Below are 16353 nucleotides of genomic sequence, written 5' to 3'. Positions count from 1 at the left end.
AGGCTGGAATAGAATTGGCTGAGGGTGCATGGTGCGGGGTGGGTATCCCAGCGTAGGGCTGAGTTGGGGGAGAGGCTGGAGGGCAGGGCTGGGGGCCCCAGGGGTGGGATCCCAGCATAGGGAGCTTGGGCCAACGTGGAGCGGCTGGGGGGGATCACTCGCAGCTGACACAGAGCCGGACGGTTCTGTGGAGGGAAGGTCCATGTGTTGGGCTGTAGTTGATGCTGCAGCCGAGCTCTTTGCCGTGGTCCCCCAGGGCAGGCATGAAGCAAAACGCAGAGCTGTGGGCCCAGGTGCCATTTGCCAGCTGGGCTGAGACGTTCCGGGCTGTGTCGCTGAAGGGCCCCGTCCAGGTGACTTGGGGAGAGGTCCTGGAGCAGCACCCAGGGGCTGTGCAGGTCATAGTCACTAGCTCCCCGGCCAACAGCGTCCCTGGCAGCCCCCGTGCCAGTGAGATCCGGATCTCTGGCTCCTCCGTCAGCTCTGAGGCACAGGGAGAGGAGAGAGAATCACTCGGGGTCATGGGGTGTTTGCACTTTAGGAGCACCGGCTCCGATCCTGCCCCAGGACGGGGACTGCCTGGATCAAGGGGGCTGATGAGCGGTGTCATAGATATAGAGGGAAGAGTAACAACTTTATGTATGCAGTAGCATGAAATCCCTCTTTGGCAGCTGTACTAAATCACCTTCCCTGTAAGGGATTAATCCGCTCAAATAACCTAGTTGGCACCTTACCAGAAGGACTGAGAGATTGTGGGCTAAAAAAAATCCTTAAATCGGCAAAAAAAACCTGAGATTTTCTCTAAGAAAATCCTGATCTGGTGACAGAAGATGGTGGGAAGGCAGCACTGCTCAGTGTCTGCTTTGCTTCAGTTTTCATACAAAAACCAACATGTGAGCGGGCGACCAGTGAAGTTACCACGGACAACAAAGGGGAAAGGCTGCAGATCGGGATAAGTAAAGAACACGTCAGAGGTGTTCTGACCAATTTGAATGAATTCAGATCAGTGGGGCGGGAAGCTGTTCAACTCAGGGTGCTGAACGAATTAGTCAAAGAAATCTTGGAGCCACTGGTAATAATATTTGCAAACTCATGGATGCCAGGAGAGGTCTCAGAAGATGGGAGAAGGGCTAACAGAGTGGCCATCTTTTAAAGGGGAAAAAAGGAGAAGCCGGGAACTATAGACTGTTCAGCCTGACCTCGACACCTGGAAAGCTACTAGAGCAATGTATAAAACCTTCAATTTGTGAGGACAAAAGGGTGATCACCAGCATGGATTTACCAAGAACAAACCCTGCCAAACCAGCTTGGTTTCCTTCTTTGACGAGGTAACAATCAGTTGCACACATACAGAATGGGAAGAGACTGTCTAGGAAGGAGTACGGCAGAAAGGGATCTAGGGGTTATAGTGGACCACAAGCTAAATATGAGTCAACAGTGTGATAATGTTGCAAAAAAAGCAAACACGATTCTGGGATGTATTAACAGGTGTGTTGTGAGCAAGACATAGCAATGTTTGAACAGCATTTAGGAGTCAACATACAGGTGGTGCTGTATGCCATTAAAGGCGGATGGGGCTTTTTTAAAATCGGGGGCCCTGTGTACCCCAAGACTTCTTCATCCTGTTGCACGATGAACATTACTATGTGGTTCTGGATGTGAAAAAGTTGTTCGGGGTGAAAAATGATTGTGAGTTTGCCACGCGGCGTACAGTCACGACCACTCTTGCAGGTATCGTTGCTGCCTCCGCTTGAGCGTAACGTGCTCGGACAGCGTGGGCGTGCAGCTGAGGTGTTCTAGCTGTAGACTGTATTGTCGCTCCAAAGAGAGTTTAGACGGACACGTCAACTGTGCATTGAAAAACAAGTGGAATGCCTGTCTAAAACTTTGTGAGATCAGTGTCAGTCTTACATGGACAAGGGGCACGGGTGCAAAGGGAGGCTCTGTAAGCAGTGTCAGGGTTTGATCACCGGTGATGTAGACAGCCACCTCTGTTTTATGGATAGCATTCGAAAGCCCAAATCATCGGAAAAGTGTATTTTTTATTATTTTGAATGCATGCAGGAGACTGGGCTGCACATGCCCTATTACATTGTTGTAATGTCCCTAAAGCTGGAACAATCCTGGGAATTTAAGGGTAGTGAGTGTCTTTCTACCTTTGTTAAGACCTTGGGAAAGAGTTCTGGGATTGCATGTTCCTAGCGCACGGTTCAAAAGGTTACGATGAGCACGTCGTCATTAGACCGTTACTGGAGAAAAAGATGTGCATTCTGAGGCAGGTTTTCTAACCGTTTCATCATTCTCCTGCCTCCCCTCTGAGCCCCCCTCAATGCTCAACGTCCTTCTGGAACTGCGGGCACCAGAACAGGACATGGGATCCCAGCAGCGGTCGCACCAGGGCCACATCCAGAGGGAAAATCACCTCCCTGCTCTGACTCCAGAGCCCACTGTTGATGCACCCAGGACGGCCGCAGCTGTTTTGGCCACAGCATCGCACCGGGAGCTCATGTTCAGCTACTTACCCAGCATCACCCCCGAATTGTTGTCAGAGTCCCTGCTGCCCAGGAGAGCGTCCCCCATCCTGTAAGTCCGGCTGACACCTTGTGTTCCTAGGTGGACATGTTGACATTTAGCCCTATTAAAACACACATTGTTTGCTTGTGCCCAGTTTACCAAGCGACCCGGAGTGCTCTGTGGCAGTAACCTGGCCTTGTCATTATTTGCCACTCCCCCCATCTGTGTGTCATCTGCAAACTGGATCAGGGCTGATTTTATATTGTATTGAAGGCCGTAGAAAAAGGTATTAATGAATGTTAGGCCAAGGACAGTTCTCTGTGGGTTCCCTCTGGAAACACGCGCTCACTGCTTATCCCCTGGTGACAGTTGCCTCTGAAAATCTAGCAGCTAGCCAGTTAGCCAGGCATGACGGGGCCCTGAGCTCGGCCAGGGTTTCCAGAGCATTGTTGCAATACAAATCACACGCACACATAGGGCCTTACTAGTCCCCCGTCCTGATTTTCACACTGTTGCTAAAGGCAATGGCGGTGATGTAATATCCATCGCCGTCCGTAAGGAGTTTCACTTTGCACCACTCAACATTTTGATTAAAAAATTAGAAGGATACGAAATTACCGTGAACCAGATTTAAAACTGTCTAACTGTTAGCGAGAATGAGTCCTGTGAGTCCGTGACAGTTGGGTGCTGCCCAGACACAGCAAGAGACAGGCCTTGCCCCAGTTGGGATCAGGGCTGTCAGGGTTCCCTCCCCACTCTGAATTCTGGGGTACAGATTTGGGAACCCGCATGAAAGACCCCCTAAGCTTATTTCTACCAGCTTGGGTTAAAAACTTCCTCAAGGCTCAAATCCTTCCTTGTCCTTGGACGGTATCGCTGCCACCACCAAGTGAGTAAGACAAAGACTCAGGAAAAGGACCACTTGGTCCTCAAAATATCTCCCCAAATCCCTTCACCCCCTTTCCTGGGGAGGCTTGAGAATAATAAACCAACCAAAAAGGTAAACAAGGTGAGCACAGACCAGACCCTTGGGTTTTAGGACACTAAAAACCAATCAGGTTCTTAAAAGCAGAACTTCATTATAAAGAAAAAAGTAAAGAAGCACCTCTGTAAAATCAGGATGGAAGGTAATTTTACAGGGTAATAAAATTGAAAATACAGAGGATTCCCCTCTAGTCAAAACTGCAAGTTACAAAAAACAGAAATAAACCTCCCTCTTAGCATAGGGTAGAGTTACCATATTTCAACACTGAAAAAAGAGGACACTCCATGGGGGCCCTGGCCCTGCCCAAACTCTGCCCCTTCCCTGCCCCCAGCCCTGCCCCTTCCCACCCGCATTCCAACCCCTTCCCCAAAGTCCCTGCCCCAACTCTGCCCCCTCCTCTGAGCACACTGCATTCCCCCTCCTCCCTCCCGCTCTGATCTTGGTTCGGGATTGCTAAGTGCTTCCCTGCTCCCCACTCACCCTGCAGCCCCTGCACCCCCCCACCCCTGCAGCCTCTGTGACTCCTGCTTCCCACTCGCCCTGCAGCCTCTGCACCCCCCTTGCCCTGCAGCCTCTGTGATCCCTGCTCCCCACTCCCCCTGGAACCCCTGCACACCCCCCCGCCCCTGCAGCCTCTGTGACCCCTGCTCCCCACTTGTCCCCCCACCGCCCCCGCATGCCCTGCCCCTGAGCCCCCTGCCTCTGCAGCTTCTATGCCCCTACCTGCCCTGCTCCTCCTCACCCTGCAGCCTCTGCACCCCCCCCGCCTGCCCTGCTCCCCCACTCCCCTGGCAGCCTCTGCCTGGCGGGGGCTTCGGAGGCTCTGCGGCGACTGGTGAGGCGCGGGTCCCTGCAGCCCCAGCACACACCACACTCCCCACCGCCGCCGAGCACGTTCCCCGGCCTGTCACACCTGGAACAGCTCCTGCAGCACCAGTTCTGAGACACGTGGGGCGATGGGGCCACAGGAAGGGTCCCCCAGTGGCGGTGGGGTCCCCGCCTGCAAGGGAAGCCCGAGCTGCTGGCTGGGCCCGTCCTCCCCATGATCCTGCAGGCTCAGCTGGGGCGCGCGGTCTGCCTGGCCTGTGGGGGCAGCAGTGGCCCTCCCTCCCATGCCCGAGCTCTCTACAATGTAGCCGGGGCGGCTGGGCTGCACTGCGGACCCAGCGGATCATGCTGGGGCCGGGCTGACCCTGGTTTATGCCTCCCTATTTCTTGGACATGTCCGGGTTTTTGAAAATTTCACCTGGACGGGGATTTGAGCACCAAAAAGCCGGACATGTCTGGGGAAATCTGGACGTATGGTAATCCTAGCATAGGGAAAATTCACAAGCTACAACAAAAGATAATCTAACACATTTCCTTGCTTTACTTACAATTTTTGTAACCTTTAATGCTTATTTCAGGTAGGGTTTTAGGAGAGGTTTTTTTCCTGCCCTGGTCCCTCTCCATCCCGAGAGAGCAGACACAAAGAGCACAAACAAAATCTTCCCTCCCCCCACAGATTTGGAAGTATCTTCCTTCCCCATTGGTCCTTCTGGTCAGGTGCCAACCAGGTTATTTGAGCTTCTTAACCCCTTGGAGGTAAAGGATGGATTTTATGCTCCCCTTAGCTGTATGTTTATGACAAGGGCCCTATTGTCCCAGGTGCTGCTCAGACACAGCGAGAGACAGGCCTGGCCCCAGCTGGGATCAGGGCTGTGTTATGCCCGGCCCTGCCCAGAAACCAGCTGTGATCAGGGCCTTCCAGGGGAAAGACAGAAGTGAAAACTGATTCTTTACTGGACACAAATAAGTCATACTTGTAATTGGCTCTTTTTTGAAAAAGTAGCAGTGACAAAAAATGACACATGAAAATCTATTTCAAGTAACAGTTTGTAAACAGGGAATTTCACAGTCGGCTGTTTTTGGCTTTGGAGTGAACATGTTACCTTCAATAGAACATTGTTATTACGAAGTTATAATCATGTGGCACTGATTGACCTAGACAGAGACCAGGGCCCTGTTGTGCCAGGTGCTGCCCAGACACAGCGAGAGACCATCCCTGCCCGTAAGAGTTTATAATGTAAGTAGCCCAGGGCACCATTATTATGCTGATTTTTGGGGTAAGGAAACTGAGACTAGACAGATGCAGCAACCTCTCCCAACCTCACCGTACAGCATTTCTAGTGAAGCAGAGATTAGAACTCAGAGTATCCAGCCAGCAGCTTAAACACAAGCCCATCCCTCCACTCCCACCAGCTGCTGCCCCTGAGCTTGAAAATCCTGTCCATCTGTGAAAGAAGTTGATGAGGGCTCAGGCAGGGTAGAAGAGAGACTCTCTGGCTGAGGGGTGAGAGGCACTTTCCTCCGGGGGCAGTGGGGTTTGGGAAGGGGCAGGCTTTGAGACCCAGCTGCAGAGGACTCTGGGATACCTCCCCTCAATGCAGTGCTCCAGCATCTCCAAGGCCTAGTTGAGTCCAGGCCAGAGCAGGGATTTGCACCCAGGTTTCCCACGTCGCAGGTCCAGCCCTGGGCCAACCCCTTCCCCCTTCCCTCACACTGTGATCCCCCTGCACTGGATGGGCCGGAGACGTCCAGCCTGGGCCCATGGCGTGAGGGGGCTATTTCCGCCGGACCTCGGAATATTCCATGCCTAGGGACTCTGAAGGCTCCCCCGCTTTGCGTTGCGGCTTGGAGAATTCGATGGAGGCGTAGTGCAGCTCCTCCGGGGCCTGTGCTGTGGCAGCCCTGTCCTGGTCACCTTTGGTCCGGCGGGCGGCTGGAGTCTTGTGATGCTGAGTGAGAAGCAAGGCAGAGACACCAGGCAGAGACTTGCATCCACCCTGCTGAGCTGATTGCATGGGCTGCCCCAGGCCTCGTTTCCCCCACCCTCCATGCAAATGCATTTCCTGTATCGGGCGTGTACTAGCAAAATGCGTGGGATTGGGTGTGTTTCACACTCTGCATGCATGAACCAATCCCATGCAAGCACCAAATCAGTTAATGCCTTCACTGCCTCACCTGCACAGGCCATGCATTAGCAACATGCATGTGGGTGTGTTCATTTCATGCACTATGAATGAAGGATTTTATCTCATGCATCTCATGGCAGAACAGGTTCAGAAAATGTATTTTCTGCATTTCATGAACCGAGCACTTGGCAAGCACTGGTTAAGTTAATGCATTCTCTGCCTTCCCTGCACTGGCCATGCATTAGCAATATGCAAGGGGTTGTGTACTTTTTATGTACTGTGCATGCATGATTTGATCCTATGCATGTCGTGTTTCCATAGACAATGCTGATACGTTCATTGCATTTTCTGCAGGGTGCATATATTTGCAACAGACAAGGTGCACCCTGCATGCATTGTCTGATCATGTGTATCTAATACCATAGCAGGCAGCTCCAGAAATGCATTTCTTGCCCAGCTCGTGCATTCAGGAGATGCTCAGGGATTGGCAGCATTCCAGCCCCAATCTAGTCCGTGCACTTTGTGAATACACATGAATGCATTCGCTGCATGTCCTCCCCTCTGAGCAAGACCCGAGGGATGAGGTGCATTTCTGCATGCAGGAGCCGATCCCATGCAGTTCCGGGAGCCCAGGCTGGTGGCAGGGATGCATTTCTTGCACCGGGCACACGTGCGGGTCGGGTGCCCTGGTGAAAGACTGGCATATATTCATGCATTCGTTAAGGGGGTGGGAAGAAGAAGAAGTGGAGGGGGCAGAGAAGGGGTGGGGTGGGAAGGGCAGGTGGGCTTGGTCCCCTGCTCCCGCAAGGTACATACCATGGGCATACTGGTGATGGTACTGTAGCTCACACTGGCCTCGTTGGCCGTGTGCTCCGCCTGGCTCCCATTAGCTGTCTCCCCGGCCTCGGCGCTGGGTGGCGCCGACTCCCGGCCCCGCAGTCTGCAAGGAAACATATCGGGACTGATGCATTAGCCTGCAGGGAAGGGTGTAGAATAGCCCCATGGGGAGGGAGAAAAGGGTGACACCAGTGTCGGAGGCTAGAGTGCAGGGGACTGGGATTGGTCAGGGGAGGGGAGATCTTACTGGGGGCTGGGGGGGCTGGAATACCTCAGGGGAAATGGCAGGGGATCTCAGTGGGATCTGGGAGGGGCAGTTGGGAGTCAGGGTGGGAGGCGTCAGACTTACTTGATCACACAGAGCCCGAGAAGGAATAAGCCAATGAGGCCCGCCAGCCCACAGGCCGTCCCGATGATCACCGTGTTGCCAGGATCCTTTGAACCTGCAAAAACACAGAGCACGGGGCATGGCTGCAAGTGAACCCAGGAGTCCTGGCTCCCAGACCCCCACTCATGTCCCAGAGCTGGGGATAGAATCTAGAAGTCCTGGATCCCAACTCCCCACCCCCAACTCTCCTCCCTGAGCTGGGGACAGAATCCAGGAGACAAAAGTCTCACCTCTCTGCAGGGGGCTGAGTTCAAAGTGCAGGGCGGCGTAACTCCCGTGGGGGTTGGAGCTGAGGCAGAAGATCGGGAGGCCCCTGTCCCCACTCCCAGTCCACATCAGGGCAGAATCATGGAATCATAGAATATCAGGGTTGGAAGGGACCTCAGGAGGTCATCTAGTCCCACTCCCTGCTCAAAGCAGGACTAATCCCAAACTAAATCATCCCAGCCAGGACTATGTCAAACCTGACCTTAAAAACCTCTAAGGAAGGAGATTCCACCACCTCCCTAGAGAACCCATTCCAGTGCTTCACCACCCTCCTAGTGAATTTTTTCCCTAATATCCAACCTAAACCTCCCCCACTGCACTTTGAGACAATTACTCCTTGTTCTGTCATCTGCTACCACTGAGAATAGTCTAGATCCATCCTCTTTGGAACACCCTTTCAGGTAGTTGAAAGCAGCTATTAAATCCCCCCTCACTCTTCTCTTCTGCAGACTAAATAATCCCAGTTCCCTCAGCCTCTCCTCATCAGTCATGTGCTCCAGCCCCCTAATCATTTTTGTTGCTCTTCTCTGGACTCTTTCCACATCCTTCTTGTAGTGTGGGGCCCAAAATGGACACAGTACTCCAGATGAGGCCTCACCAATATTGAATAGAGGGAAACGATCATGTCTCTTGATCTGCTGGCAATGCCCCTACTTATACAGACCAAAATGCTGTTAGCATTCTTGGCAACAAGTGCACTCTGTCGACTCATATCCAGCTTCTTGTCCACTGTAACCCCTAGGTCCTTTTTTGCGGAACTGTTGCCTAGCCATTCGGTCCCTAGTCTGTAGCAGTGCATGGGATTCTTCCGTCTTAAGTGCCTGACTCTGCACTTCTCCTTGTTGACCCTCATCAGATTTCTTTTTGCCCAAGCCTCTAATTTGTCTAGGTACCTCTGTAGCCTATCCCTACTCTCCAGTGTATCTACCACTCCTCCCAATTTAGTGTCATCTGCAAACTTGCTGAGGGTGCAGTCCACGCCATCCTCCAGATCATTAATGAAGATATTGAACAAAACTGGCCCCAGGACTGACCTTTGGGGCACTCCGCTTGATACTGGCTGCCAACTAGACATGGAGCCATTGATCACTACCCGTTGAGCCCGACGATCTAGCCACCTTTCTATTCACCTTATAGTCCAGTTATCCAGCCCAGACTTCTTTAACTTGCTGTCAAGAATACTGTGGGAGACTGTATCAAAAGCTTTGCTAAAGTCAAGGAATAACACATCCACTGCTTTCCCCTCATCCACAGAGTCAGTTTTCTCCTCATAGAAGGCAATTAGGTTACTCAGGCATGACTTGCCCTTGGTGAATCCATTTTGACTGTTCCTGATCACTTTCCTCTCCTCTAAGTGCTTCAGAATTGATTCCTTGAGGACCTGCTCCATGATTTTTCCAGGGACTGAGGTGAGGCTGACTGGCCTGTAGTTCCCTGGATCCTCCTTCTTCCCTTTTTTAAAGATGGGCACCAGATTAGCCTTTTTACAGTCATCCGGGACCTCCCCCGATCGCCATGAGTTTTCAAAGATAATGGCCAATGGCTCTGCAATTATATCCACTAACTCCTTTAGCTCCCTCGGATGCAGCACATCTGTCCCCATGGACTTGTGCTAATCCAGCTTTTCTAAATAGTCCCAAACCACTTCTTTCTCCACAGAGGACTGCTCACCTCCTCCCCATGCTGTGCTGCCCAGTGCAGCCATCTGGGAACTGACCTTGTTCGTGAAGAGAGAGGCAAAAAAGCATTGAGTACATTAGCTTTTTCCACATCCTCTGTCACTAGGTTGCCTCCCTCATTCAGTAAGGGGCCCACACTTGCCTGGACTTTCTTCTTCTTGCTAACATACCTGAAGAAACCCTTCTTGATACTCTTAACATCTCTTGTACCTGCAACTCCAGGTGTGATTTGGCCTTCCTGATTTCACTCCTGCATGCGTGAGCAATATTTTTACACTCCTCCCTGGTCATTTGTCCAATCTTCCGCTTCTTGTAAGCTTCTTTTTTGTCAAGTATCAGAGGGGTAACCATGTTAGTCTGAATCTGTAAAAAGCAACTGAGGGTCCTGTGGCACCTTTAAGACTAACAGAAGTATTGGGAGCATAAGCTTTCGTGGGTAAGAACCTCACTTAAGTAATGGACCATTACTTGCATCTGAAGAAGTGAGGTTCTTACCCACGAAAGCTTATGCTCCCAATACTTCTGTTAGTCTTAAAGGTGCCACAGGACCCTCTGTTGCTTCTTTTTCGTGTTTAAGATCAGCAAGGATTTCACTGTTAAGCCAAGCTGGTCACCTGCCATATTTACTATTCTTTCTACACATTGAGATGTTTTGTTCCTGCAACCGCAATAAGGATTCTTTAAAATACAGCCAGCTCTCCTGGACTCCTGGACTCCTTTCCCCTTCGAGTTATTCTCCCAGGGGATCCTGCCCATCAGTTCCCCGAGGGAGTCAAAGTCTGCTTTTCTGAAGTCTAGGGTCCGTATTCTGCTGCTCTCCTTTCTTCTGTGTGTCAGGATCCTGAACTCGACCATCTCATGGTCACTGTCTACCAGGTTCCCATCCACTTTTGCTTCCCCTACTAATTCTTCCTGGTTTGTGAGCAGCAGGTCAAGAAGTGCTCTGCCCCTAGCTGGTTCCTCTGTCACTTGCACCAGGAAATTGTCCCCTACACTTTTCTGACAGTCTCGGCCCCCTGGGCCCACAAGCTGAACTGCAGGGTCCCCTGTGAGCCGTTCCCAGCCAGGGGCTCCCTGTCCACCTGCCACTGGTGCCGGGGAGGGGAGTGGGAGCACAGGGAGCAGATGCAGCTGATGCTGAACCCCTGGCGCTGCCAGGATGAGTTCAATCCAGTCCCCGGCTGGGGGCTGTCTGGGGAGAGCAGGAGACACAGCGACAATACTCAGAGAATGAAATCCAGTGGTAGGGAGTCCCGCTGGTTAACACCACTCACACCTGGTGTCAGGGAGTCCCGTGGGTTAACCCGATTCACACACAATGAGCAGCTGAAACGTCCCCTGGGCAGAGCTCTCATTCTAGGCCCAGCACCTGTACAGCCCCCTGTCCTCAGCCATCATGTTGGGGAGCTCCAGCCACAGCCGATTCACCCCCATGGGGCGGGTGCCCCCAACAGCTCGTCTCCCCCTCACCCAGCCCAGCTCCGCGGCTGCTGGCGAGGGAGTAGAGAGGAACCCCAGGGAGACGCCCTCCCAGGCTGTGAGCTGTGAACCGTTGGCCACCAGGGTGCCGGGATCTGGGAACAGAAATAACAAGAAGCAACTCGCACCCTGAGCCAGCCAGTCCCTGCCCGGGGTGGGGGGGGGAATCAGGGCCAGCACCCTCTAGAGTGGAAAGTCCCCGTGCCCCACTCCCCGCCCCCTAGCGATACATTGGAATAGCCGAAGGTTGTTTCTGTTAGCTCTGGAGCCGGCGATTTCCAGAGTGCTCACTGGAGCTGAAATACCCACTGCAACATATTAGATTGGAGAGCGCCCCCCACTGACCCCCTGCCACATTCCCTGCAGCACAGCGCCGCCTAGCACCTTACACTGCATGTGCACACGCAGGGTCTGACTGGCCGACCCGTAGGAATTCTTCGCCCAGCACCGATACTCCCCAGAGTCCCCTCGGCTGAGATTCGGCAGCTCCAGGTGCCCGTCCCCTCCCTGGCCGGAGCTCAGGGACTCGTTCCTCTTGGCCCAGCTCAGGGTGGCCTCCGGTCTGCTCGAAGCCTCACAGCCCAGACTCAGGGAGTCGCCCTCCTGGGTCTCCAGAGACATAATGTCATGCTCAGCCTTCAATGGGGTGGCACTGGAGGAGACGAGCAGGCAGGTTAGGCCCCCCCAGAGATCCTCTGACAAGGAAGTGAGATTCAGCCACCTCTGGGGTGGGAAACGGGGGCTGTTTTCATGAGGAGCCCTTGCCCAGGGTGGAGACATAGCCAACTCTGGGGTTGGAGCACAATCTTGGTGACTTTCCATGGCAGCAGGTCTCTGTCGCAGAGATTGGTCCCTGACCCATCTCGTCCCCACTGCCCAGCGCCACCTTAATGCCACCCCTGGGTCTGGACACAGAGGGAACTGGGCCTGCTCCCCCCACACCCTCCAAACAGTCCTGTGGCTGCCTCGGGCTCTGCTCACCGGGCATGAACCAGCCTAGCCTGGTACCTGGCCCTGAGCACGGGCAGAGGGTGACTAGGAGGCATTTGCTGATTCCTGGGGCTCGCAGCGCGGCCTCTCACCGAGGTGTCCATCCGTGATCAGGTTCCCAGTGGTGTTGGGGGGCCTGGTCGGGTTTGTAACACAAACCAGACAGGGGGGATCAGGGAGGCTGGACAGCAGTGGCGGGGGGATCGCTAGTCATCACTGAGCCTAGACATGGACCCTCGCTGTGAGCTCAGCTGGGGGATGGGAAAGTCCCTGAAGTGACACAAGACCCAGGGGCCAGCTTAGGGCCACGCTGGGGAACCAGAACCATGGGAAATGGAAACCCAAAGGACCAAAACTTGTTGGTCAAAATTGGGCCTAATTGTCAGAGTCACTAACGAGGGTCTGGGCTGCTTCCACCAGGGTACTTGAGCGAGCGTCACCAGCACCACTGTCTGCCGGGTGCCTGATCATTCAGCGTCCTGCTCCCCAAATATGTCCTCCCCAGGGGTCTAAATAACACCACTCCCAACCCTCACCCCAGACCCAGCCACCACCAGGGACATCAGACACCCCCGTTATAGGTCCTTTCCCTTCCTCTCGTTTTGTCTCCCCAGCCCTCTCCTTTTTCCCTCTGGCTTAGCTGGACAGGCCTGGATATTTTGCAGACCGGGTGTGCCCAGAGGGGCAGCTAAAAGTAACACGTAGAACAGCCGGACGCTAACACTGGCTGGCCAGGCCTGGCAGGGTCCATCCACGCTGCCCTCAAAGCCCCGCGGCGCCGAGCCTCAGAGCCTGGGTCTGTTGGGTCGGGCTCGTGGAGCTCGGGCTGCGGGTCTTTGATTGCAGCGCGGACGTTTCCTCCGAGGTCTGTGTAGATGTTCAGGGTCAAGCTGGGGCCTGGACTTAGATGCAGGCGGGCGACTGGAGGGGTGGGTTAATTCTAAAACTCCCTCCGGCTGAAGGGAACAAGGAACATCCTTACACTGATGCCTGATTTGATCAAAGGCGGCCGCTAATTTTTCCTCTGCCCTGGATCTGCAGCACGAGGGTCACAGGCCATTTAACGGGGGTTTGCCCTGGGGCAGGGCAGGCCGAGGTCTCTGGGCACCGAGCCCGGTGCGTGTTTAGTGCCGGACAGTGACTGGGTCCTATTAACACTCTGCCCCATATAGAGCATCCACCGATCCCAGCAGAAAGGGGAGGGGGTGGAGGAGACATGGTGGAACAGCCTGGGGGGATCTCAGAGGGAACTGGGTTGGCTGGTCTCAGGCGAAATCCCAACGAGAGGGATTGGAATGGGGGGTGTGGATCACAGCACAGAAGGATTCTGGGGGCAGGGCAGGTCAGCGGTAGAGATCGGAGCCATAGCCAAAGGGGGCAGGAAGGGGTTAAGATCCGAAGGGAGAAGGGGCTGCAGGGTGTGGAGGGAAGGGGCCTGGAGTAGAATTGGCTGAGGGTGCATGGTGCGGGGTGGGGATCCCAGCACAGGGCAGGGTTGTGGGAGGGGCTGGAGGGCAGGACTGGGGAGCCCAAGAGGGTGGGGATCCCAGCAAAGGGAAGAGATTGGGGAGGAGCTGGAGGGCAGGGCTGGGGAGCCCAAGGGGGTGGGGATCCCAGCAAAGGGCTGAGTTGGGGGTGGGGCTGGAGGGCAGGGCTGCGGAGCCCATGTGTGGGAACCCAGCAGAGGGAGTTGGGGGCCGGCATTGAGGGGTTGGGGGGTGGGTCACTCACAGCTGACGTGGAGCCGGATGGTTCTCCTGGTGGAAGGTCCCTGTGGTGGGTAGTAGGTGATGTTGCAGACGAGCTCTTTGCCATTATCTCCCAGGGTGGGTGTGAAGCGGAACACGGAGCTGTGGGCCCAGGTGCCATTTGCCAGCTCGGCTGAGACGTTCTGGGCTGTGTCATTGAACGGCCCCATCCAGGTGACTTGGGGAGGGGTCCCGGAGCAGCGCCCAGGGGCCGTACAGGTCATAGTCACTGGCTCCCCAGCCACCAGCATCCCTGGCAGCCCCCGTGCTGGTGAGATCTGGATCTCTGGCTCCTCCATCAGCCCTGAGACACGAGGAGAGGAGAGAGAATCGCTCGGGGACATGGGGCATTTGCCCTTTAGGGGCACTGGGTCCAATCCGGCCCCAGGGCAGGGACTGGCTGGCTCAGGGGAGCTGATGAGCAGGGTCATAAATACAGAGGGAAGAGTAACAACTTTCTGTATGTAGTAGCATCAAATCCCTCTTTGGCAGCTGTACTAAATCGCCTTACCTATAAGGGATTAATCATCTCAAATAACCTAGTTGGCACCTGACCAGAAGGACCAATGAGGAAAGAAGATACTTTCAAATCTGGGGGGGTGGAGGGAGGATTTGTTTGTTGCTCTCTCTTCATTGTTCCCTCTCTGGACGGAGGGAGAGACCAAGCAGGTACAACATCTCCTGCAAATATACCTGGAAGAATAGATCTAAACCCACAGAAATTGTAAGGAGGCAGGGAAAGGCGTTGGTTATCTTTTGTTTTAGCTTGTGAATTTTCCTATGCTACAGATGTAGTTTGATTCCTGTTTTTGTAACTGGAAAGCTGAGCGAGAGGGGAATCCTCTGTGTTTGAAATCTTCTATTTACCCTGTGAAGTTACCTTCAAAACTGATCTTGCAGGTGTGATTCCTTTTATGTATATATATATATATATAAGGTTCTTCTTTTAAGAACCTGATTGATTTTCAGTGTCCTGAAGACAGAGAGTCTGCTCTGTGCTCACATTGCTAACCAATTGGTTGGTATATTATTTGAAGGCTCCAGAGGAAAGGAGGTGAAGGGCCTTGGGGGGGATATTTTGGGGGGATAGGGATTCCAAGTGACCCTGCCCTGAATTTTTCTATAAATCACGTGGTGGTGACAGCAATACCGTCCAAGGACAAGGGAAAGAATTTGTGCCTTGGGGAAGTTATTAACCTAAGCTGGTGGAATATAAGCTTAAGGGGTCTTTCCTGCTGGTCCCCACATCTGTACCCCAGAGTTCAGAGTTTGGGGGGGATCCCTCACAAGCGGTGACTGCGGCTGCTCTTACCTGGCACAGAGATCGTGAGCGGAGGGGCAGTGACATCGGAATTGGAGCGGTAAGTGTGATCTAACATGCCTTTCTCGATGTTAAGGAAATATCTCCCCGCATCCGTCCGTCGGGCATCATTGATTTGCAGGGAGCAATCGCCGTGTGCTGGATCCCCCGTCAGCCGGAACCGGCCCTGGGTCTCCTGCGACACCCCAGCGCTGGAGAGACTGCTGGCCACAGGAGGATCCTGGCCCACAGTAGCAGGCTCCTTGAACCATTGTCCATATAGCTGGCCCGAGGGATTGTTGGTGTCGTACGAGGCTGGGTACGTGAAGTTGCAGGGGATGAGAACACAGAGACCTTCCTGCACGGACACCGACTGCGGCACCACCAGGGTAAATCCAGGTGGCTGGGACAGGGACCCTGCAGGGGACGGGGAGGGATCGAAATGGGACCCATAGAGAGCAGAGACCAACCCTGAGCTGCACCCCGCAGCTCTGCCTCACTCCTGACCTACAGCCGCCTATGAGCCCAGCCCTGAGCTCAACCCCCCCTCGAGGTCTATCAGTGCCCCTCACTCCCGACTGACAGCCCCATGTGATCCCAGCCCTGGGTCCTTGACCAATTCTCACTCCATTTAGTTTAATTCCTCCATCCATCGAGCCCCCTGCCCGCTCCCTGTCACTCAGTGCCCCCTAGCACCACACTGGGGCACTGGCTCCCCTCCCCCTCTGGCCAGTCTCCCTTTCAAGTTCTGGGACAGACCTGACCCCGTTTAGCGCAGGTTCTGCCCTTCCCCCTGCACTGGGGCTGCAGGTGCTGCTTACTTACCCCTCCAGAGCAGGGCGAGGATCAGGACCCTCAGCGTGGCAGGACCCCCTGCTCTCCAGAGGGGGCCCTGAGGTGGGAACTCCCTTTCCCCGGCGACATGCTGTGGCAGCAGGGCTCTGCCCATGGCTGGGGCGTCCGGCTGGGACAGACCTAGAGATAGACAGGGGGGGTGAGAAGTGTAGGAGTGAAGGCTGTTTGGGGGGGACAGATCTGCCTTGGGGATCATTGGTGCTGCTGGGCTCTTCATGGGGCTGATCTGGGGCTGCTGGCAGCGCAGTGCCCCTCAAATCCCCACGTCTACTGGGTGTAGACAACACAATGAAATTCATCGAGGACGAATGCTCCACTTGGGGAAGTAAAACCAAATGCACAAAAATAGGAAGGGGA

At 54.2% G+C, this 16353-nt stretch overlaps 1 protein-coding gene across 1 annotated transcript; it reads right to left on the bottom strand.

The window, feature by feature from the left end:
- Positions 1-4225: 4225 nt before the first annotated feature.
- Positions 4226-14679, bottom strand: LOC122172850 (uncharacterized). Its single transcript, XM_065574124.1, has 4 exons — positions 13825-14679; positions 7640-7733; positions 7270-7393; positions 4226-6276 (listed from the first exon to the last, which is right to left on the bottom strand). Exons 1-4 carry the CDS (start codon positions 14270-14272, stop codon positions 6103-6105), a joined length of 840 nt encoding a protein of 279 aa, XP_065430196.1. The 5' UTR covers positions 14273-14679; the 3' UTR covers positions 4226-6102.
- Between the last annotated feature and the right edge of the window lie 1674 nt (positions 14680-16353).

Source organism: Chrysemys picta, chromosome 20 (genome assembly GCF_011386835.1).
Source record: "Chrysemys picta bellii isolate R12L10 chromosome 20, ASM1138683v2, whole genome shotgun sequence".
Classification (NCBI taxonomy): Eukaryota; Metazoa; Chordata; order Testudines; family Emydidae; genus Chrysemys; species Chrysemys picta.
This window is presented reverse-complemented; position numbering and strand designations above follow the sequence as displayed.

Coding starts and splice junctions, on each gene's coding strand:
- LOC122172850 (XM_065574124.1), bottom strand. CDS start 14,272: ATGACCCTGCTCATCAGCTCCCCTGAGCCAGCCAGTCCCTGCCCTGGG. Junction 7,394..7,639: donor CTCGGGCTCTGTGTGATCAA/GTAAGTCTGACG, acceptor GTTTCCTTGCAG/ACTGCGGGGCCGGGAGTCGG. Junction 6,277..7,269: donor CCATCACCAGTATGCCCATG/GTATGTACCTTG, acceptor CTTCTCACTCAG/CATCACAAGACTCCAGCCGC.